This window comes from Kogia breviceps, chromosome 14 (genome assembly GCF_026419965.1).
Source record: "Kogia breviceps isolate mKogBre1 chromosome 14, mKogBre1 haplotype 1, whole genome shotgun sequence".
NCBI classification, from domain to species: domain Eukaryota; kingdom Metazoa; phylum Chordata; class Mammalia; order Artiodactyla; family Physeteridae; genus Kogia; species Kogia breviceps.
In genome coordinates, this window is record NC_081323.1 from 62,309,394 (window position 1) to 62,333,683 (window position 24,290).

Here is a 24,290-nt window from a genome sequence, read left to right on the forward strand (position 1 = left end):
TTGTAAGGATTAAATGAGTGAATAAGAGATAAAACACTTGGAAGGTATCTGTGCATTATTAGCTACTAGGTTTGGTGGTCATTCAATTAGACATTTGGTAATCTTGATTTGGGGATGGGGGTCTTTCATAGTTCCAAGTCGATAAAATTTTTTCAGGTCTCAAAAATCTTTTTGAGAGCCTTTGAAAACCTCACAAGCCTGAAATCCGGATCTCAGGGGCCCAGTGAACGGCTGGACACGGGGAAGGAGCCGCAAGCTTTCCCCTGCACAGCCCTCAATGGATGGAGTTAGGTCCTCAGAGGTTGCCCTCCACGCTTGGGGGGGTCTCTCTACACCCCTTGCTGGCCTCACATCAGCAGGTTCTGAGGCTGGGACCCCAGCCCTGCCCAGCACCCCTCCACCCCCAGGAGAAGGGTACCCAAGGCGCATTGGAATGCTAATTGCAGCTCTCAGCAAGAGGATCCCTGTGTGGGGAGGGAACAATGCTTGTCTTTATCCAGCCAGGTCCTGCAGCCTCCAGTCTCCCAAAGCCCCCGTGGGAACCCTCCAAGCTCCCCTCTTAATCGCCTTCTTGGCAGACGTCCCCAGACTGAAGGACAACAAGTCAGTATCACAGGGATGAGCTGAAATGTCGCCATCCATCTCTCAATGGGGACCTAGGACAGCATCAAGACTACCCAGCCCACCAGGACTCCCAGGCAGCTCCTGGCCCAGCCCCCGACTCGGGGAGAGGTCCTTACCAGTTGTCTCGGCATTTGAAAAAAGAATGTTCCCAGAGTTCCATGAGCTCATCCGCAGAGAGGCCCCGGAGCTCAGACACCAGCGTCAGGAACAGCTCTGCAGCCTGGAAATCAGAGGGGAACGTGTGAGAGGCCCCAACTGCAAGGGTCACCCCATCCATCTCCTTGCCTCCAGGCATGGCTGGGAACACTAGGATCTCCTGCCTATGGTGTCACAGACCCAAAGAGATGAGGCTGCTCGCCTGGGCTTCCTTCCACTGAATCCCAGCTCCCGGCACTCAGCCTGGCCCATTTTTTTTCCTTTAATTTAATAAGCATTATTGGGCACCTACGACATGCCAGGCATGCTTTAGGGGCCAGGGATGTGTGGGTGAAGAAGAGACATGGCATCTACATTTGTGGGCTTTATGCTCTAATAAAAGCTCAATACATGTTCACTACGATTATAATCTAGTTATTATAATGAGTCACCATATTTCACAAAGTTAGTGAGATAGCCATCTTTCCTGATATTTTTAATGAAAAAAATATGTGAACATTTTTCAGAGTTATGAGCAGTGATGGCTAATCAACAGAGGTTTGCAGTTTTTGCCCCTTGTCTGCAGGTCTGACCAGCACAGTCAACCAAGTCTCCAAAAACTCAAGGAAATAAAGGACTCTATTCAGAGCCCACACCTCTCGGGTTTCAGGAGATGCTTGGTCTGGGATGCCAACCCCACATCCTGCCTTCCCTCCCAGGTGCCTCTTCAGTGTCAGGTTCATGGCCTCGGCCCGAACCCAAAGCCACAGAAAGAGTGATGAGGTCCTGGCTTCCTGCTGCGCTTGGCCAAGGCCAAGAATGAGCCCTCACCCCACCCAGCCGGGGGTTCACTATTGCTGGGACGGGTTTGCCTCACCTCAGGCCTCCTCTGCTCTGAGCAGCTGGGACTGAGTCCTCGTGCACAGAGCTTGACCTCAGCAAGACGCAAACGCGAAACAGGCCCCTCACAGGCCAGCCTAGCCCACCCTCCCCTCCCTTCTCACCAGCATGTCTGCCCCCAGGGTCTGGGCAGCATCCCCATCGTGTGCCTTTGGCTGGTGGAGCCAGTGGGGACCCTTCGTTCTGCCTTTCCTTCCTCATGCAGGACACACAAGCAGCCCCCTGTTGGGGCCGACCACCACCTTTAGAGTGGCCCTGACCAGCATCGGCCTAGTTTGGGGCAGCGACCCCAGGAACCCTGCCGCCTTCCGGACACGCTCTGGTGCATTTCCCTCCAGCTGGTGGCTGCCTTGCCCGGGCATCATCTGTGATTCCCTAGACTCAGAACACATGTGCTTCTAAGACCTCCAGCACGTGTGCAGCCGCCGGGCCTGGCTGGGTATCCACTCAGGAGCATGCCTCCTGCTCTGGGAGGCCTCAGGCTGCAAGTGTTGGCTTCAGGACCAGCTTTCCAGAGCCAAACACAGCAGGAGGGGGCTGTAGCAGCTCATCCTGGAAGGCTTGAGGGTGGAGGAAGGAGGATGTCATTCCTGCCTCCTGGGCACAACATCTATGCAAACGATAATAACATCAACAACAACGGTTACTCTGTTTGGAGCCTCAGCTGTGTGCCAGGGGCTGCAGGCACCATTTCATTTGACCTTAACCCTGTGAGGGGCCGTCATTATCCTCACTCAACAGAGAGCATTTAAGTCGGGTGCCAGTGGACACAGAGCTACTAAGTGGCAGAGCGAGACTTGAACACACACTCTTAACCAGGGTCCTACACTCAAGGCCATGGGAAAAAAGAAAAGTCAGCCCTGTTTGCCGGTTTCTGAGGTGTGAATACCCCCACTGCAGCCCATCACCAGATGCCCGTGTGCCATCACCGAACGCAGACGTGGGAATCACTGTGCAGGAGCACGGCACTGCGTCATCGGTCCACCCTGCGGTAGATGCAAATAACCTCCGGTGCAAAGATAAAAATGCAGTAAAATAACTAGGTAGCGATGATTTTGAGTATTCATTACCTTTGTTTCAAATATGATTCATTTTCATTGTAAGTCGGTATAACTTAGTCTTTAGTAATGCCGTTTAACAACCAGTCTGCAGGATTTCTGGAATCTAACCGTTGGCTCTGGCAAATCGGTACAAGTCAGCCTCGCACACCACCGTCCACACTTTGCTGTACACAGTCGGTGCTGAATCAGTATCTGTGACTTGGGTGTCCTATTACGAGCAACCCGGATGGTGTCAGGAGCTGTGCCCTCCCCAGGCATCCTCCCTGGCAGTCCTGGGAGGGGGTGGGGCCCGATCCGCCTTGCTTCTCTCCCCCCATCCTCTCCTTCACTCCATCAGACTCTTGGCCATCCCAGCCCGCTGCCCCCCCACGTGGAAACTCGGGGGGGGGCCCTCTCTGCAGAGGGTCAGTCTGGGGAATTTGTTCTCTATTGAGTCCTGAGTCCTGGTTTTGTTTCCAGACTGAAAAACCAGTCTTGTCTCCTGCCCATCAGCAATGGGGAGGGGCAAAGGCATTCTTAGCTGAAGCCCATGGGGTCGGTCCCCCCCCCCCGCCCCCCGCCGGTAACCGGCAGGCCCTCAGCCCTCCCGGGGAGGCCAAAGCACTGCTTGATGTGCACCAAGGCAACCCTGAAAAGCCATTTTCAGGAACAAGGTCCTTGGTAATTCACCCCCAGCCCAGGGGACCTCCCTAGTGGGAACAATGTGCTTCCTTGTTAGCACTATAAATACAGGACAGCCGCCCTGCACCCTCTGGGGCAGGCACTTCCAGTCTCCAGGAGGGGAGGAGACACAGGCCCACAGCATGCCTGGCCCCGAGCCACCTCTGCCAGGGGAAATGCCCAGTCAGGGGGCCAGATGGGAGGAGGCAGCACACAGGATGTAGAGCAGCAGTTGTCAGTGGGGGTGATCGTGCTCCCCAGGGGACACTGGCAACCTCTGGAGACACTTTGGGTTATCATGACTGCGAGCGGGTGATGCTGGCATCTAGTGGGTAATGGTCAGGAATGCTGCTGAACATCCGACAGTGCACAAGGCAGCCCAAGGAGTCAGGAGTGCCAGGGTGAGGATCCCCGCTGTGGGCCGGGCTGCCTGGACTAACAGCCAGCTCTGTCACCCACTAGCTGGTGGGCTTGGACCACACCTCGCAGGGCTGAGGGCCCTTTTCTTGGGGCTGCTCTCTGACTCCCGTGAGGCCCACTAGATCAAGGATTCCAGAGAGCAATGAGCATGGGCCTTGGCTCCCTCCCGGTCCCTGAAACGGTAAACAGCCAGCTGCACACGTGTCTCTGCTATACACATGCAAAATGTATAATGTGTGTGTACATGTGAGTGTTCAATATGCATTCAGTATGTGCATATATACTAGTCTATATTTATGGATGACATTTTCAACATATTTATACCTATTCAACATATTCTTAGACATGTTTTTATCCACATATATCTGAATCTGATTCTTCTCCCCACCCGCCCTGCTATCACCCCAGACCAAGCCTCCTTCATCTCCTACCTGGGTTACTGTAACAGCCTCTTAACCTGAATTCTGGCATCCCATTGGCCCTCAGTCTATTCTCCCCCCCTCAGCCAGAATGTAAGCATTGAAATGTACATCAGATCACAACACCCTCCAAGGCTCCTCATTTACCCTGAGTAAAAGCAATCTGGGGAATTCCCTGGTGGTCCAGTGGTTAAGACTCTGTGCTTCCACTGCGGGGGGAGTGGGTTCAGTTCCTGGTCAGGGAACTAAGATCCCGCATGCCGCATGGTGAGGCAAAAAAAAAAAAAAAAAAAAAAAGCAACCTGTGTGCTCCCCTAAGGGGGCGACCCTGTCCTCTCTCACCCTCCCACTCTGCTCCAGTCACAAGGCCTCCTTGCCACTCAAACTGGTGCTGAAACTCGCTCACCATGCAGCTCCTGCCCTGGAGCACATGCTGGGCACCCCCACCCCTGGCAGTCCCCCCCCAACTCACTCCTCACCTACTCTGGTCCTTACTCAACATCACCGCCCCCGTGAGGCCTTCCCAGGCATCCATCATTTTTTTTTTTTTTTTTTTTTTTGCGGTACGCAGGCCTCTCACTGTTGTAGCCTCTCCCGTTGCAGAGCATAGGCTCCGGACGCGCAGGCTCAGCGGCCATGGCTCACGGGCCCAGCCTTTCCACGGCACATGGGATCTTCCCGGACCGGGGCACGAACCCGTGTCCCCTGCATTGGCAGGCGGACTCTCAACCACTGCGCCACCAGGGAAGCCCAGGCATCCATCATTTAAAACTGCATCCCATGCCTCCCCCACCTGCCCCCTTCACCCCTCTTCCCCTCTCTACTTGTCTCCCCAGCCCCCTGGGGCCCATGATCCCAGGTGCAGTGGGACCTGGCTCTGCTTCCTGCATCTGAGCAGGACACAAGGGTCTGAGCCATCTCAGCCCAGTCCCGCAGGGACCGAGGGGGGCTAACCCCAGTCTGGATGCCCCCAGCCCTGTTCTCTTCTGAACTAAATGCTTCGCCTCACACAGCCAGAGGCATCCACGAGGGCCTCTGGTGCTGAGAATGCCGGATGGAGACATTTCCGGCAGTAAAAGCACTCCTGGATCTGAGGCTGTGGCTGGACGGGCACTAGCCTCACAACATCCTTCTCCACTGTCTTCACGTGAGCAACACCGAGAAACACAAAGCTCTGCACCCAGATGCCTGGTTCCCAGCCCAGATCTGCCAGGCCAGGACGTCAAAGGTTGGGGTCTGGGCATCCATATATCTGACAGGGCCCCTACCCAAGTGCTGCCCGGAAAGCCGAGCTTCTGGAGGGCAGGGGGTGTGCCTGGCACACCTGGCATCATCGTGATGACTAGAAGTGGTGCCACACCCAGCCCTGTCCACACCTGGAACGACCTATTTCTGTCCAGCTGGGCACATGACAGCCCCCAAGTCCTCGGTCCTACGAAAGCAGCCAGTGAAACAGGCATTTATAAATTTGCAGCATCCCAAATCAACAAGCAAGTATATTTTGAACCCTCCCAGGCTGTTGTGGGATCAAAGTAAAAACACCCCATGCTTCTCTCCTCAGCATACCTGGGACTTGAATCAGAAAAATCCCAGCATCTTAAATGCCTTCCAGGAAAGGCTAGGGTTCTCACGTTGAAGTCATCAGCAACACTGAGATGGGCAGAAATAGCGGACACAGTGAGAGTCCCCAAAATGTCACTGGTGACATCCAGTCCTGAGCTGTGGACGGCAGGGATGTTACTACAAAGATTGCTATGTGCCTAGAATGTTCTGGAAGGCATCCTGACCACGAGGCCCTGCAGGACCTGACCCCACTGGTCCTCACCATCGAGCTCCAGCCAGGCTGAGCTGCCTGCTCCCCAAACACGCCCACGAGGTTCAGACTCAGGACTTTGGCCCTGACCAAACCCTCTTTTTGGAGCACTATTCCCCTGGATCCTCAAGGGACCAGTGCAGGTCTCAACTCCAATGTATCCTGCTAGACCCCTGGCCTAAGGTGGTCACTTAGCCACATGCCCAATGTTCTCTCAGGGCTCATCAACAGCTAAAACCCTTGTACATTTGCAGCGGTTACCATCCATCTCCCCCACACTGGATTTTAGGCTCTGGGAAAGCGGAGACTATTTCTGTCTCATTCATCATAAGGGCACAGAGGAAGCCCTTCCTCATCTTGCTGAACAAACCAAAGAGTTCACAGGCTAGGCAAACCAGGGCCCTGCCAACAGGAACATTGTTCCTGTGATGTGGAAGGTCTTATCAGGAGGATAACGTGGGAAGGCAGGCTCCGCACGGAGCCCAGATGCATCATTTTCTTTCCCCAGGGAAAAGAAAGACGGTAAGCCTTCTTCAGGGCTCTCCTCTTACAGGCAGGTGGAGGGCTCTGTCTCAGAATAAAACAGGCAGGGAGAAGGCACATCATCACAGCATGGCCTTGGTACTCTCAGAAACACTGTCATCAGTCACAAAGGAGGGAACCAGCCAGATGTCTCAGAGACCTCTGAACCTCTCTGAGCTATGAGACCTCGATATCATGTCCACCCCTTGACTTTAAACAGCTGGGAATTCCAGGGAAGGCCTGGGCCATGTGTTTTTGACTTGGTGGAAACTCTTCAATGCTGAGGCTTGGGTATGGCTGGAGATTTCCTGAGAGCTCTCTAGGACAGGCCAGGTCCAGAAGGTTAGTCCATGAGCCCAAAAGGACCATTTGCCCAAAGCCAGGCAGAAGAGAAAAAGGCCTCCTCTAAGCTCATATCCAACCTGCACTAGGCCAAGGCTTGCACACACCAGCTAGATTTCTTCCCTTTCTTTGCTTTCACAATCAGGCATAGTTGTGCAGTGCACAACCTGCCCAACAGTACACAGCAGTCCTGATACTGAACATCTGAGCAAGTAGACCGTAAAGGATCTGGTAGGAAGAGAAAGGTGTCCTAGGGAACCAGGCCCCAGGCAGACTCTAGCCTGTGGCTGGAGAAGCCACTTACCTCGAAGCTTGTGGTCTGAGCCAGGCATAGCTTCCTCACTGATGCAGCCACCATGGCCACCGTAGCCCGGGACGGTGTTTCCTCCCATTCGTACAACAGGCTGCTTGGGGTTAAGTCTCCATCGTCTGGATCTGAGATGGAAAGTGCTGGCCAGGGATGACCACATGGGAGAAATGCCAGAGTGAGTAGAAGGACCCCTGGGAGCCACCCCCTCACCCTGCCAATGCTTCCTTCAGCATGTTTCTGGCAACAGGTGAGGGGAACATGCATAAGGAAAATCATGGCAGTGTTACTGCTAACAGCAAAAGATGGGAAACAGCCTATGTACCCATCAGGAAGGGATGGCCAAATAAGCTGACTCCAAAGCCCTCTTGGGATTGACAGAGAAAACATAAAAACTTCATCCATACAATGGAAGATTATTCAGCAAGAAAAAGAAATCAAGTTGTGACACACGCTACAACATGCATGATCCTTGAAAACATTATGGGAAGTGAAAGAAGCCAGTCATAAAAGGCCCCATACTGGGGACTTCCCTGGCGGTCCAATGGTTACGACTCGGCGCTTCCACTGCAGGGGCCACAGGTTTGATCCCTGGTCAGGGAACTAAGATCTTGCATACCACACAGTGCAGCCAAAAAACGAAAAAAAAGAAAAAAGTCACATACTATATGATTCTATTTACATGAAATGTCCAGAATGGACTAATGTAGAGAGTAGACTCATGGTTGCCAGGATCTGGGGGAACAGGAGGTGACAGCAAATGGGTGCAAGGTTTCTTTTGGGGTGATGAAAACATAGTAAAGTTGATCGTGATGACAGATGCACAACTCTGACTCAACTAGAAGCCACTGAATTGTTCACTTTACTTTTTTTTTCTTTTTCTGGCCATGCCACGTGGCTAGGGGGATCTTAATTCCCCAACCAGGGATCAAACCCAGGACCCCAGCAGTGAAAGCACCGGGTTGTAACCACTGGACCGCCAGGGAATTCCCTGAATTGTTCACTTTAAATGGATGAGTTGCACAGTATGTGAATTACATCTCACTCATATATATATATATATGAAAAGCTCATTCCACTCAACGAGGAACCACCAGGTTCTGACACTAGATGTCCCAGTCACTGCCAGTGTCTGTGCCTGAGGGAGGGCTCAGGGGGCAGGTCAGCCTGGGATCTCAGCGTGGGCTCCGTGGAGCCAGAGGGAATGCTGGGAAGACCCAGGGCTTCAGTCCCCGCCTGCTGGGTTCTCCCCAGGGTGGTGCAGGCGGGGAGTCTGTCCTCTGAGGCAAACATGATTCAACCCACCAGGGCTACAGAAAAGACACCGGGGGGTCCAAGTCCCAGCTCTGTCTCTCATTAGCTCTGTGACTTCAAACAAGTCATTTTACCTCTTGGAAACATTTTCCTTAAATGAAAAATAAAACTAATAATAACAGTAACTTCCTAATGGAGTCATGATGAGAATTAAATTAAATAATCCACATAAAGCACTCAGCACAGATACTGGTCCACAGTAAATTCTTCCAAACTGTCAGCAATAAGAACTAACTACCCTTATTTCATTATTCAGGGAAATAGCCATTTCTCCATCATGGAAAACAAGAACAAAAACAAACAACTCTTTTCCTCAGATGCATGCCTTGCTTGTTTCTTTCTGTGCGAAATCATAGAAGGGACCCAAGCTCCAGGGGATGCTACATGTTGGCAGGAACTTTCCAGAAAATCAGGAAACTTGAGTCAGTTTGCCCCCAAAATGGTCAGGTTGAAGGGTCATCAGATGTAAGGTGGATTCTCCCACAAAAGCTGGGAACCAGAAGATTCCATCCCCACTGAGGACCACCTAGGGAGGAGGCCAAGACCAAGCCTGGGCCATGTGAGCCCAGAGAAACTTCCAGAGAAACTTCTAGAAAGAGAGGCTCACTCACCTGATGATGGCCACTTTCAGAAGCAGTTCAAGAGTGTCCAGACAGGGACAGAGGGATAGAGCCTAGGCTTGCTTCAGCCCCTCTGGCCAGAGGAGGCCATGAGGCTCACCTAAGGGTCCCCGTATCCACCCTCATTCACCTGCGACAGCCGGGTCCTGGGGCATCTCAGACAGCAGGGTGAGCGAGGAAAGGGTCCGCATCTGCACAGCACTCCCCTCCCCGGAGAGGGGCCCCACGGTGTCCAGCTCCATGCAGGACACCTCCCCCAGCACACCAGTCTGGAAACGCTGGACGCAGGTCAGGCGGAAGGCCTCCTAGACCGTAGGGGGAAGAGGCAGAGGCTCGGGCCAGGCCTTGGCAGTGAGGGAACCCCGCCCCCGGGGCCCCTGAAACCGGCAGCAAGGGCCAAGGCTGGGGCAGAGCCCACTGGGGGCTACCTTGGAGCTTCAGGACCTCCCTCCCCATAGAGACAGGTGGAAGGCCAAGAAAAGCAAGAATGTGCAGTAAGCAGTAACCCCAAGGAGAGGAACAATAAAGCCTCAGCTGGAAAATGAATAACAACACCAGAGTCTGCAGTCCTGCCTCAGCCTCTAGATGCTGAGGCTTTGTATAATCGTGTTAGCAGTGATCATCCCTTATCCTTATACAGTTGCTTACTATTTACACAACACTTTCACCTGCCGGGAGCTACCGACCCAAGAGGAGGAGAGGGGAAGAGGAGGGGAGAAGAGGGGGTAGGGTGAGGGGTGGAGGGAGAGGAGGATGAGAGAAGTGGGGGGAAGGGAAAGGAGAGAAGAAGTGGGGGGAAGGGAAAGGAGAGAAGAAGTGGGGGGAAGGGAAAGGACAGAAGCAGCGGGAGGGGAGCAGGGTGGTGGTCAGAGGAGCTAAGAGATGGAGGGGGGAGGGGACAGAGAATAAAGAGAAAAGGGAGGGGGGCTAAGGAGGGAGGAGGAGAAAGAAGGCGGCATGGCAGAGAGGATGGGAGGGTCGCGGGCACAGCACTCACCTCCGCTGCGGGCAGGGCCTGGGAGCTCAGGGAAGCGCGCACCCTGCGCAGGGAGCATCGCGCCAGGTCCTTGGTCTTGTGCAGCCTGGTTCCGCGTTGCTGGTACGTGGTGGGACACCTGCCCAGGATATCCACCTGGGCGAGCGGGGCCCAGTCAGCCCCCTGCTCCCCCCTCACTCGACCACCCTCCCCCTCCAGCCTCGAACCTCACCTCCTCGACGGTCTGGGGGCCGAGGGTGCCTGGGCGACCCTGCAGGAGGCTCAGCACAGCGCGCTTCACGTTCAGCACCCAGCGCGGCTCGGAGTGGCCAAGACACAGGCGTGCCACGCGCCCTGCTTGCAGGACGAAGCGCAGCGGCACGCGGCCCAGGGCGCCACTGCGCGAGGGGGGAGCAGGGCGTCAGGGGGACCCCTCCAAGGTCCCAGGCCACCTCGTCCGCGTCAGGGCCAGAACATCCGTGACCCTCCTGCGCGCCCCCCCCATAGGTCAGTCCCATGGGAAGCACCCAGGTACCCCCATGTCCCCCCAAATGGTCTCGCTTCCCTCCTCAGCTCAGCTCTCCAGCTACTTCTCAAACAACACAGGAGGGCAGCCAACTCTTTGCTCCAAGCTACTCCCAAACCTTGCGGCCACTTGGACGAAACGTACCTGTGTCAACCCAGCCTGAATAATAAAAAGCTGAGCTTCCAAGGCCATCCTGCATTGCAAAGCTTCTCATTTTCCCAGCGCACCAGGGAGGAAGCATCCCCCACTCATGCTGTATATGAGGAAGCTTAAAGCTCAGAGTGGTAAGGCGACTTGCTCAGGGCCACAGCTGGGATTCTAACCCAGGCAGGATGGCTCCAGAGTCACAGGTCTCAGGAACCCTGAGCTGGAAGTGTCTGAGACCCCAGTACTGTACAGAGGAGGAAATGGGGTGGAGGGAGCTACTGGAGGGGATCACACAGCAAGTCTGCGAGGAGCTGGGACCAGAGTTCAGCCCGATGCTCTCTTCCCGCCACCCCTTGCCTGATGACAGGAGCCTGTGTCTGGTAAGGGAGGGGATGGGGCAGGTCGGGGGTGAGGGTGGGAGAGTGCCCACCTTTGGGGACGGTGGATGGAGGTGGAAGAGAGAGGTGCCCCACGATAAAGGGGAAACTGCTAAAACCCCAAACCCCACCAGCTAGCCACCAAGCAGAATCTTGAGGGATAAAAGTGGCCCTATTGAACCTCCGGGGGGCAGGGGGGAGGTCACAGCCCCCTCTCCAGCTCCCAGTGGAGTCTGGGGCCCCCAACCCTACCCCCACTGGAGGCAGCCCCCAGGGCCTCAGGCTAGAGAAATGCTAATGGCGCCCGCCCCTTCCAGAATAGCTAGTGTCACTCTGGTCTCTCAGGAGCTGACAGCCCTGCCCACTCGCATTTCTGATGAGGTGCCCAGGGACAATAGCCCAGGCCGTCCCCTCGGAGAAACCACCCTAAGCTTTTCAGTAGGGCTCCATCTGCCCCCTCAGCAGCATCCCCCATCCCTGTATGCCCACACAAAGGCTTTATTTTTTTTAACAAATGAATTTGCAATAAAAAAGGAAGAAGGAATCTGTGGAGATGGGCTTGTCCTCAAGCTGGTGGCTGGACTGAGCTTTGAGGCCACTGAAGCCACTGTCAGCAGCCCTGGGAAACACAGCCGAGGGAGAATTCCAGGCTTGGCTGAGTCACAAAGGGGAGCTTGGCTTGGGGAGGGAGAAGTTATGGGTCTCCAGGAAAACCCCCATCTTAGTGGGGGTGGGGAAGGAGAAGGGCAGACCTCAATGGGTGCCCAGTATCTTCCAGAATGTTCTTAAGGATGAAGGCCAGAGGGTGCTGGGCAGACACAAAATCTGGACATGCTGAGCGTGACAGCCAGGAAAATATGGGGTGAGTTCCTTCCACCAGATAAGGAAAGGCCACCTGAGGCAATGTGGAGTCATTCAAGGCTCCCACATCAATGGTCCGGTCTGGTCTGGGTGTTTACACGGTCAAAACAAAGGTGGAACCCCCTTTGAACTTCAGTCCGAGACGGCCTCTTTCTGCTGCAGCGGGGTCACCTGAATGGGGTTCCTCCAATACAATTTGGTGCACCCAGTGCCCGGCGGCCGTTGGAAGAGGAAGCAGGGCTCACATATCCAGCCCCATCGGGAGCGAGGCCCAGCGTCTTACCTCAAACTCTCTGACTCCTTCAGAACTTCCACCTTGGACCCCAGGATGGATGTCACCTGGAAGTGTTGGAGCTGAAGCAGAAAGCACGGAGAGCTGGTGACCTCTCCTGGGGAATTCCAGGACCGCACCAGCACCGGCACCTCCTAAAGTAGTTCTGGGACCCAGCATGACCCATGTGGAGGGTTAGGCAGAGAGATCCATCCCTTGAAAGGAAGAGTCTAGTGTCGGGTGGTAGATGCTCAATGTCTCTAGGGATAAATAATTTAAATAGCCAGGCCCCTCTGCTCCCCACTCAATGTACAGAAAGTTCTCATTATCTTCTCATTTTGCCCCAAAAGGCCCTGGAACTTTGAGTGAGAGATTCATATGGCTCCACAGTATAAACAAAACTAAGTTAGGATTGCAAAGCAAACCAAAAAAAAGCTTTGTCATCTTGAATAAAAGATGTCCCAATACCACCATGGTTGCACGTGTATGTTTGGTGCGGTGAGTGTGTGTATGTGTACTTATTGCAAAAGATGGGCTCCCTAAAGATGAATAAAATCACCCCTAAAACCTGCATCCCTAACCTGACTGGTTTCATTTTTTTTTTTTTAATTAGAGTATTTTTAGAGCAGTTTTAGGTTCATAGCAATATTGCGGGGAAGGTACAGAGATTTCCCGTATACTCCCTGCCCCCATATATGCACAGCCTCCCCATTATCAACATCCCCACCAGCGTGGAGCATTTGTTACAACTGATGAACTTACACTGACACGTCATTATCACCCAGAGTCCGTCGTATACATATGGGTTCCTTGGTGTCGTACGTTCTATGGGTTTGGACAAATGTATGATGACACGTATCCACCGTTATAGTATCACATGGTTTCACTGCCCTAAAACCTAATTCCCCTGGTTCCTCAACACCAGCTCCCCTCCCGCGACGCAGGGTCTGTCACCTCCCCAGTAACCCAAGCTTGACATCTTAGGGTGAAATACAGTTGCACTTGACATTGAGATGTGGTCCTGGACAATGAATCCCTCGGCCACATTACCAATACTGCTTATGTCTGACCACTTGCATGAAAGCTATCCGTGATAACTGTAATTTTTTTTTTTTTTTTTTTTTTTTTTTTGGTAGTACGCAGACTTCTCACTGTAGTGGCCTCTCCCGTTGCGGAGCACAGGCTCTGGAGGCGCAGCCTCAGCGGCCATGGCTCACGGGCCCAGCCGTTCCGCGGCATGTGGGATCTTCCCGGACCGGGGCACAAACCCGTGTCCCCTGGATCGGCAGGCGGACTCTCAACCACTGCGCCACCAGGGACGCCCAATAACTGTATTTTTAAAGCATATGTTTTAAAAGTTAAGTAGAGACGGGAGAGAGATTTTTTTTTTAAAACCTACTGAACTGCACACTTTAAAAGGGTAAACTGGGATTTCCCTGGTGGTGCAGTGGTTAAGACTCCGCGCTCCCAATGCAGGGGGGCCCGGGTTCTATCCCTGATCCAGGAACTAGATCACACATGCATGCCACTAAGAGTTCACATGCCACAACGAAGAAGCCCGCATGCCATAACAAAGACCAGGCGCAGCCAAAATAAATAAATAAATATTTAAAAAGAAACAAAGCTGGAAAGTATCATATTAAAAAAAAGGGGGGGGCGGATAATGACGTTCTGCTACATGCTACAATGTGGATGAAACTTAAAGACCTTATAAAAGGTGAAAGAAGCCAGACACAATAGGTCACAGGTTGATCCTGAGTTGTTTGTGATAAGTGACTGCACTTAATGAGACACCTGGAATCGGCAAGTTCATAGGGACAGAAAGTAGAATAGAGGTTACCAGTGGCTGTGAGAAGGAGAAAAGGGGAGTTAGTGTTTAAGGGGTACAGTGCTTCTGTTTAGGATGATGAAATGTTCTGGATATGGAGAGTGGTGATGGTTACACAACACTAGGAATGTACTTACTGCTACTGAATTGTACACTTAAAATGGTTAAAATGGTAAATTTTGTTATGTACATTTTACCACAATAAAAAAAAATTTTTTTTAATCAAAATAAAAAGAAGCCAGGCACAAACGAGTACATCCCATATGATTCCATTAAAGAGAAGTTCAGGGACTTGCCTCGTGGTCCAGTGAGTAGGACTCTGAGTTCCCAATGCAGGGGTCCCAGGTTCGATCCCTGGTCGGGGAACTGGACCACATGTGCCACAACTAAGAAGTCTGCATGCTGCAACTAAGAGTCCACATGCCACAACTAAGAAGCCCGCATGCCACAATTAAGACCCGGCCGCAGACTAAATAAATAAATAAATATTTAAAGAGAAGTTCAAAGACAGGCAAAATTAATCTGTGGTGCTAGAACTCAGGAGAGCCTTTGGCAGAAGTGACTGGAAGAGAGAATGAGGGCAGTTATGGGGGTTTCTTGATCTGGGGGTGGCTACAGAGGAGTGTTTAATCAGTGAAATTCATTGTTCTCAATACTTATTTACACCCTTTTCCCTCAAAAATATATTTAATTGATTGCCTCCTGAGTGGCTGTAAATTTTCCATTTATGCCACAAATAGATTTTTTTGTTTTTTGGCTGCACCATGTGGCTTGTGGGAACTTAATACCCCGGCCAGGGATTGGACCCACGCTCCCTTGCAGTGGAAGCACGGAGTCCTAACCACTGGACCGCCAGGGAAGACCCTGTGCCACAAATCTTTTTTTTTTTTTTTTTTTTTTTTAGTGGAGAATGTGGGCACACAAATCTTTGAAATGAGCCAATTCTTTCTACCCTTGCCAACATTAGACATTGTCAATTTTATTAATGCTAAAAACAAACCAAACAAGCAAATAAAACCGCAGTACACAATTTGCTTGTGAAAACTGGCCCTGCAGAAAAAAACAACTACCAGTGTTTTGATAGACATCAAAGGACAGCAAAGACTAGTAAAGTGGCAGCTCTGACCAGGACTAACATTTTGGATAGTTTAAAAATTCAGAGGCAGCTCAGAGCCACCCCATAAAAGACCCCATCCAGAGGTCTACATGAAACATAACAAAAGAGTTTGGGGGTTTTTCTGTTTGTTTTTTGTTTGTTTGTTTGCCATGCGCCACCCTGCTTGCAGGATCTTAGTTCCCCAACCAGCCCTGGAATGAAAGCGCCAAGTCCTAACCACACAGCCAGGGAATCCCCCAAAGCAGTTTTGAGAAACTCTTGTCAGCAAATGCTCCAGCCAGTTCAAAAACGCTTCCCAAGTAGGACATAAGACTTTAGTGAAAACTAAGAAACCATTTAGGCAGAGTGGGAGGGACTGTCCAGGAAACACGTGAGAGTCATCAGAAAGGGGACAGAGAAGAATGGGCAGGCATTTCCACTTGCAAGAACATGGAGGAGCTTCAGGAAAATCTTGATGAAAAAGAAACCTACAACCACCAAGAGAATCTAGCTCATAATTCCACCTTGACTGAAGCCAGTACTAACACCACCACTGCCCAGTATAGGCATACCTCGTTTTATCGTGCTTCCTAGATATTGCAGTTATTATTGTACAAACTGAAGGTTGCATCAAGCAAATCTATCAACACAATTTTTCCAAGAACATTTGCTCATTTTGTCTCTGTCACATTTTAGTAATTTTAAAAATATTTCAAACTTTTTCATTATTATTTTGTTAGCATGAGCTGTGTAAGTGATCTTTAATGTTACTATTAGATAGTACAACTCACTGAAGGCTCAGATGATAATTAGCATTTTTTAGCAATAAAATACTTTTTATTTAAGGCATGTACTTTCTTTAGACATCATGCTATTGCATACTTAACAGATTACAGTATAGTGCGAACATAGCTTTGATATGCACTGGGAAACCAAAAAATTTGTGTAACTTGCTTTATTTCAATATTCGCTTCATTTCAGTGGCCTGGAACCGAACCTGTAATATCTCCGAGGTGTGCCTATACAAAGGAACCTAGGGCAGGCCTGGAGGCCCCAACCAGGTCTTCAGTGTCCACCCCAGTCTGCTCCTTTGTCTACAAGACCTTAACTTGCTTTGACTTTGCTCACCCCTGGGACTTGCAGCTTCCCCAGTTGTGACCCTCAGTCTTCCCAAGGACACAGCTTGTCCCCATCCTGTGGCTCTACTTGCTCCAAGAAATACCCTTCACTCCTTCTTTAACCCCCGCTCCTCCCCTCACTGGACCTACCATGGTACCTCCTACAACCCAAATGACACCATGTTCCCATGTTACTCTAGAGCCCTCACTCACTGAATTTGAGATTCCTCAGAAAGCTCCTCTCCATTTATCAAACAAATGGGAAATTTCAGGGACTGTGGCTTCCCCTTGGCCCTTCCCCATGTCAACATGACCTCCTGGTTACCCAAAGATACTCACCCGTAAAGCCATCTGGCAGGGGCCAAGCACATCAAGGGTGACCAAGCCTTGGAGACCAAGGCCACTCCCTTCCTCCTGGGCTCCCTGCAGGCTGGTGCTGGTGTTGGTGGAAAAGTGATAAGTGTATCTGGTGCCCAGGGGGAGGTGGAGATCAGCTGAACCTGGAGGGCAGAGGACGCAGTGTCACCTTGACAATCCGAAACCTTTTGAGACTCAACTCCACCTGGACTACTTAGCCATCCTTACTGCCACTTCCCTCTCTCCTTTGGTCTATGAGCTACCTGCTCCCAGCTCAGGGGAAGGCTGGGTGGCTGCAGACCCCAAGAGAGTGAAGGAGAAAATAAAGATAATAACAATAAGTGCTTAATAAATGTTACCCAGTGTTTCATGTTCTAGGCCCTCTTCTAAGAGCTTTATAAACGTCAGGGTTTTTCAGCCTCGGCAGTATTAATATTTTGGGCCGTATAATTCTGTTGTGCACTGTAGGATGTTTAGCAGCATCTCCAGCCTCTACCCACTAGATGCCAGTAGCACACCCCAGTTGTGACAAGCAAAAATGTCTCCAGAATTTGCAAAATGTCCCTGGGAGATACAATCATCCTTGCTGAGAACCACTGATCTATTTTATATTAACTTATGGAAGCCTCATAACAACTTTGAGGTGGGCACTCTTATTTTCTCCAGAGTTGGAAACCAAGGCTCAGAGAGGTTAACTAATTTACCCAAGGTTGCACAGCTGAGATCCAAACCTTGGCAGTCTGATTTCTCACCTACTGCCTTGGTGGATATCAGTGGGGTCAGGAGGTGGGTTGGAGAGATTATCCTGATCTTTACAGAAAACAGAGCTGTAGGGCTGGCCAGTCTGGAGGTATTGGAGGTAGTGGGGAGGTGAAGTAGGTGCTCTGGGGAAGATCAGATCTAGGGAGCAGAGTCTGTGACTCTTTCTTTCTTTCTTCCTTTTTTATTTATTTTTTTAATTGAAGTCTAGTTGATTTACAATGCGCCAATCTCTGCTGTACAGCAAAGTGACTCAGTTATACACATATAGACATTTTTGTATTTTTTTTTCCACTATGGTTTATCAGAGTCTATGATTCTTGAACCTTCTATTTAGACCAGCGAACCAATTGCAAAATACTATTAAATTATTAATTATGACACCTCACCCTTTTCCTGGGCTTGGAATTGAATTAACATATTCATGTTAATTTCTTTGTGGTCAAATATAACCACATCTCACATTCCCAAAATGCTTCCTTCCAAACAATTTGCCCCAAGATTCTCTAATCTACTCCACCCCAAGATGCAAATAGAATCACTTGGCTAAAGTCTTTTACTCCACCTGGAGACCACAAGGTATGAGGAAAAAGCCCAGGGGCCTTAGGGCTGGGATGGCTTAAGGCCATTTTAACCTGAGGGTGCTAAATGCTGGTGACTTGGTGGCCTTTGCAGAACGGGTCTTGCTCCTCCCAAATGGCCTCCCTGGGAATGTGGCCAAGGCCCTCTGGGGTTGTCCCTAATCACACCTGGCAGTGGTCAGCTTTGCCTCTCCAGCCACCTACCGGCCCTGTCTCAGGTTCAGGATCACCGGAAGTGTGATAAGGTCTCCGGAAGAGACTTGCTCACCTGAGCATGAAGTCATGCAGGAGGCCGCCTGCTCCACCAGCGAGTCTGGAATTTCTGAAATCACAAATCAGATGGAACCAGGGCAAGGCCCGGAGGAGGCATGCGACAGCCCCACCCCATGGGCTGCTGACCTACTCTTGAAAGAGGACATTTAAGGGTCCAGGAGCCAAGGGGACATAAAGAGATCATTCCAGCTCTCCTCTCTCTCATGGGGCTGGGAGTGACTCCCTGCCCCGTCCCCGCCTTGCTCTTCCCCATCCTGGGCACTGGCACCACCGCCACCCCATTGCTACAGCTGGTACCTGGGAGTCGTATGTGCTTCCCCGCTTTTCCCTTATCATCACCCCAAGTCCCATGTGTCAGCAAGTGCTGCCAATTCCATCAGGTCTCCCTCCCTCCCTCCCTCCAACCAGCTACCCCTCCCTCCCTCCATCTACCCATCCATCCCCTCCTCTACTCATTCCTCCCTCCCTCCTTCCATCCTTCTCTCTCTCCATCTCCATCACCATCACTCTAGGCAAAGCCACATCTTCTCTCACCCAGACAACTGCAGCAGCCTCCTAATTATCCCCCATGTCCACGGTTCATCACCCACAGTTAGTCATGTTTTAAAAGTCTAGGGCTTCCCTGGTGGCGCAGTGGTTGAGAGTCCGCCTGCTGATGCAGGGGACGTGGGTTCGTGCCCCAGTCCGGGAAGATCCCACATGCCACGGAGCGGCTGGGCCCGTGAGCCATGGCCGCTGAGCCTGCGTGTCCGGAGCCTGTGCCCCATAACAGGAGAGGCCACAACAGTGAGAGGCCCGTGTACCGCAGGAAAAAAAAAAAAAAGTCTAAATCCAATCACATCACTCCCTGCTTAACAGCCCCTAAGTCTCCCCCCTGTACCCACCCCAACCCATATGCACTCATAATAAAATCCTTCCCATGAGAGCTGGCCTCTGTCTGCCCCTCTGGCCACAACTCACCCCCAACTCCTGACCTCCAGCCATGCTGGTCCCTCTCCAGCTCAAGGCCTTTGCACATGCTGTTCCTTCTGGCCTCAACACTCTTCCACCTGCTCTCACATCCTAGGCTCCTTCAGGCCTCAGCATTAACATCTCTCCCTGGTGACTTCCCTGGTGGTCCAGTGCCTAAGACCTGCACACCCAATGCAGGGGGGCCCGGGTTCGATCCCTGGTCAGAGAACTAAATCCCGTATGCCACAACTAAAGATCCCACATGCCGCAACTAAGACACAGCACAGCCAAATCAATCAATCAATCAATAAAACATCTCTCCCTGTCCTCACCTGTCAGTGTCTATCTCTGATACAGACCTGGTAGTCTATCTTAGCATCCTATTTTCTTCATAAGGCTTGTGAAACTTTAATGATTTCATTATTTTGGTCACCTTTGTCAAAACTGTATCCCCCAGCTCCTGATCCCCAGGACAGACTGGAATGATTAAATGAATGAATACAACTAACACTTGCACAGCAGTTACCGTGTGCCAAGCGCTGTTCCAGGCAATTTATACATTAAACACCTTCAATCTCCTGAGAATCCCCTGAGGTAAGGGGATTATTATTACTCCCATTATTACTCCCAATTATTATTACTCCCATTTTACAGATAAAGACACTGAGGCACAGAGACTGAGAGCACACAGTTAGGAGGGGAGCCAGGGTTTCAACCCAGGCACCCTGAGTCCACAGCCTTAACCACTACATTATCATGAAGGAATAAATGAGTGAGTGAATAAAGGAACAGGTGAACCAACAAAGGCAAGACCGAGACGCTCCAGCAGTAAAGGATGGTTATCTAGTTTGGCTCCCCAGCAGATCTCGTAATACCTCATTTAGCCACCATCTAAGCTGCAGAATAACCAGAGTATGGACAGAACGGCCAGGGACCTCCTCAGGCTGCTGAGGACACCCTGCAGGGGATCCTCAGGCCACCTGCCTGGGAAGGGTCAGCATCTCTCCATCTGCCTGTCCCAACCTCACCTGAAAGCCTCCCCATTTCCACCTACTGTCACTCCTCATTTGTCCTTCCTTCCAACCACACGCCTGGGCATCATCCATACCCTTCCAGAACAGCCTTAGCCAGGGGTCCATCTGCAGGCATTTTCATACAATGACTTTCCAATAATACCATTTCTATCCTCAAAACCACCCCACTGTGCCTCAACTGGTAATCATTACACATGCCAGCCTGTTTAATCCCTTAAGAAAAATACACTTTCCCAGAATGCGGGAGAAGTGCATTTTATACCATTCCATTTAAACCCTTTGAAATAATAGAACATGTTAGGGTATTTTGGCAGGGTTTCCTCCCCCCCCCCCGAATGTTTTGGCTCATCGAACAAAATGCTCTTTGCATTAAAGTAGAATATCAATGGATAAAATCACATTTCAGAGACATTTAGGTCAATCAGTCCCCCTTTCAACTTTCTTTCAACTCTGATCACTTGGACCCTGGGTGCCAGATTGAACATGTGTGTGCATAATCGTTAAACTCCCAGTTGTGCACAGAACCAGCATTCTGGCTACTTTGCTCCACCGATAACCTCTACATCTGCTTTTCTGCCCTGCCACGCCGAGGGCAGTGAAGCCTACAAGCCTAGGTCAACCACGAGCTCCCAGGAATAAAGCGTGTTCTGAGAGCATTCTGCTTGAACCGAGTCTATTTCCCTTCCATTTCTCAAGCACTTAAAAAGACATATCTAAAGTTTAAAAAAGGCTTCAGAAAAACAAAGACCATTCGATGATCCTACTAAATAAATCAGCCAAAGAGCAGAAAACACTGAGTGCTGGGAGGTAATAAATCTTTCCATCACTTCTTGGGAGAGATCTGAAATGGATTGAAATTGATGTCATCTCATTTCAGAGATGAAATCAAGTCTCATTTCAGCTTTCTCAGATGTCAGTTGTGATCCCCGTTCATTTATATATCCAGCCAGCACAAGATTCACTAAACATCAGCTGTGTGAGAGGCAAATACGTGAAAATACAGTGAGTAAAACAGCTGTGATCAGACCTGCACTGTCTGGGACAGTAGCCACCAGCCACATGTGAAATGTGGCTGATGTTATGAAGAAACCTTTCATTAAATTTAAATTAAAAACTGTGCTCAAGTCAGTTATTGGAAAACTTTTAAGTATGTTTGAAACAATTTAGTATACAAAAGTACTTTTCAACTTGAAATTTTAAGAAATCTAAAAAGAGATCAAGTATTTGCAATGAAAATTTGGCATCCAAATTGAAATATGTTCTAAGTATAAAGTACACACTGGGCTTCAAGGAACAGGAAATATATCTTGTTAATACTTTTTATATCAATTACATTTTCTAATGATATTTTAGATATATTGGGTTAAGTACAATAATTATTAAATTATTTTCACTTGCTTTTCTTTTTTTTACTTTTTAAATGTGGCTGCTTGAAAATTTAAAATTACATATTGGCTTGCATTGTATTTTTAATGGATAGCACTGTCCTGTACCTTCCTGCAGTAAACAGACAACAAATTAAAGTTCATTCCACATTGTTACCCTGCATCAGAGTATTAGTATCCCTGCAGACAGCTAAGCATCCCTGCACCCAGGTTCAGGGAGTCTGGAAGTCAGCGTTTCCTCACTCAGGATTTCAGATCTGGTCTCAGTTTCCAGAGGACGTTGGTGAAAGTTGGGAGTGAGAGATGAGGGATCCACCTGTAATCTCTCCCTCCTTTTCCCCATGAAAGGCAAAACCAAGGGAGGCAGCAGAAGGACAGGTAAACATACATTTGGCTATAAAAACACTGTCCCAAGTGCATCTGGGCTGCCGCCATTCCACCCCGGAAGGAATAGGGTTGCAGCAGCTTTACTTACTCCCTGAAGCCGCTGCCGTCAGCACCCAGAGCAGGACCAGACCAAGGAGCCCCATGGGCGCTGGCACTGCCGCTGGCCCGAGAGACCTCCACACAGCCAGTCTGTCTCTCCAGAGCGGCTCAGAGCAGCCCAGAAAGGAACCTTCTTTGCCGAAGCGGAGGGCTAAGCTTCAATTCACACTCCCAGCACAGGAGTTGGGGATGGGAAGGGGCGGAGGTGGCTTCCAGGGCGAAGACCCAGCCAGTCAGAAGCCTCCAATAAAGTTCTTAGCACGGGGACGGAGGGAGGGGCTTCTGACCAGTGAGGGGGAAAAAATCCCTTTTCAGTCTAGGGGGAGAAAAAAGGTTTGCCTCTTCAAGGCTTGGAAATGAAGCTCTCAGGGCAGAAGGCAACATAGTATGGTTTGCCTTTCTGTGTGTGTGGTCTAATAGAGATAACATAAAATTTACCATTTTAACCATTTTAAAGCGGCGATTTGGTGGCATTGAACACATTCACAGCATTGTGCAACCGTCACCACTATGGAGTTCTGAGGTCTGATTTTGGGCTTGTCTTTCCCAGCACTCATGGTGGGCAAAGCAAAGGGAAGGCCAGCCCAGCCTCAGAACCGGCTCTCAGCAGCTGAGGGGTGTTTCAATCCTTCAGGCCCAAGGCCTCCCTCCTGCACACATTAGGACCACTAGCAGAGAAGGGGCGCAAGTCCTCTGGGAGGCCGGGGGTCCTCTCACACGTGATCCCAAGCCCCACATCTACCTTCACCCTTTGGTGTTTAGGTTCCAGGCAGCCGAGTTCCTCAGCCACCACCTCCGTCAGCCCCTGCAGGCCTCGTGAACCAGCCCCTCCTCTTATGCACCTGCTTCCCACAATAAGTGTGCTTTTTTATAAACCACTTTATTGAGATAATATATCACACAATTCTCCCATTTAAAGTACACAATTCAATGGTTTTTAGTATATTCACAGACTTGTGCAACCAACACCAGAACCAATTTTAGAACATTTTCATCACCACAAGAGATAATCCCACCCCCCATAAGCAATCATTCCTCATTCCTGTCACCCCAGTCCCTGGTCACCACTGCTCTGCTTTCTGTCTCCATGTCTCTTTGAGTTATTTCATAGAAATGGAATCATTCAATACGTGGCCTGTCCTGTCTGGCTTCTTACAGTGAGACCATGCTTTCAAGGTTCAGCCATGCTGTAGTGTGTCTGTATTTCATTCCTTTTTATAGCTGAATATTGTGTCATCAAATGGACAAACCACATTTGTTTGTTCGTTCATCCCTCAATTAACAGTTAAATGTAATTTTGTTAAAGTTAAATTAAGACCCACTTGACTGGTTGACATATCATGTCTTATGAAAATAATTAATTATGCTTGTCTTTTTTTTTTTTTTTTTTTTTGGCCATGCCACGTGGCTTGTGGGATCTTAGTTCCCTGACCAGGGATTGAATCCGGGCCCTTGGCATTGAAAGCACTGAGTCCTAATCACTGGACCACTGAGGAATTCCCTAATTAGGCTTTTAGACTTGGGCCATTTTCTTCTATATTTTGAAACCAGAAATTTCACCTTCCCGTCCTCCAGCTCAAACATCTTCACTGGCTGAGGGCAGAAACCCCCACAGGGCTGAAGATTCAAACGGCCCTTCAGCTTACAGCTGCCTGGGGGCCCACGATGTGTTCTGGGGGGCTACTAAATGCTGTGAGGAAAAGCAGAAAACTACACCTGACAGCGCTGGCCTGGAGGAGCTAAAATTCTTGAAGGGAAATGAGATGCACGTGCAAAAAAACAAGAAATGTACCAAGGAGAGCTCTGGTTAGAAAGGAATGGTTATTGTGTGCGGAGTCACTGGGAGCAATTTACAAAGGAGAGATTTCCCCGGGACTTCAAAGAATAGATAGTAATGTTACTAGAAAACTGTATACTTGCAACTAGGAGAGAAATAAGTCCTGGAGACCTAATACACAGTACAGTGATTATAGACAACAAAATGGTATTGTAAACACTGAACTTGCTAAGAAACTAGATTTAATTTTTCCCAACACTAGAAGAAATTATAATTATATAATGCAAGAGAGGTGTTAGCTAATGCTACGATGGCAACCGTATTGCAATATAAATTTATCAAACTAATAA

The 24,290-nt window shown here is 50.1% G+C and overlaps 1 protein-coding gene across 1 annotated transcript in view; it reads right to left on the reverse strand.

The window, feature by feature from the left end:
- The window catches only part of LOC131741595 (uncharacterized), a 161,058-nt gene extending 138,338 nt beyond the window's left edge, over positions 1–22,720 (reverse strand). The window contains exons 1-10 of the mRNA XM_067013704.1: positions 22,651–22,720; positions 22,153–22,224; positions 18,303–18,356; positions 16,677–16,837; positions 12,308–12,378; positions 10,346–10,511; positions 10,126–10,269; positions 9,268–9,439; positions 7,201–7,346; positions 741–844 (exon numbers count right to left, since the gene is read on the reverse strand). Of these exons, the coding sequence (XP_066869805.1) occupies positions 741–844; positions 7,201–7,346; positions 9,268–9,439; positions 10,126–10,269; positions 10,346–10,511; positions 12,308–12,378; positions 16,677–16,837; positions 18,303–18,356; positions 22,153–22,224; positions 22,651–22,720 (1,160 nt within the window). The remainder of the gene's footprint in view (positions 1–740; positions 845–7,200; positions 7,347–9,267; positions 9,440–10,125; positions 10,270–10,345; positions 10,512–12,307; positions 12,379–16,676; positions 16,838–18,302; positions 18,357–22,152; positions 22,225–22,650) is intronic.
- Positions 22,721–24,290: the final 1,570 nt, after the last annotated feature.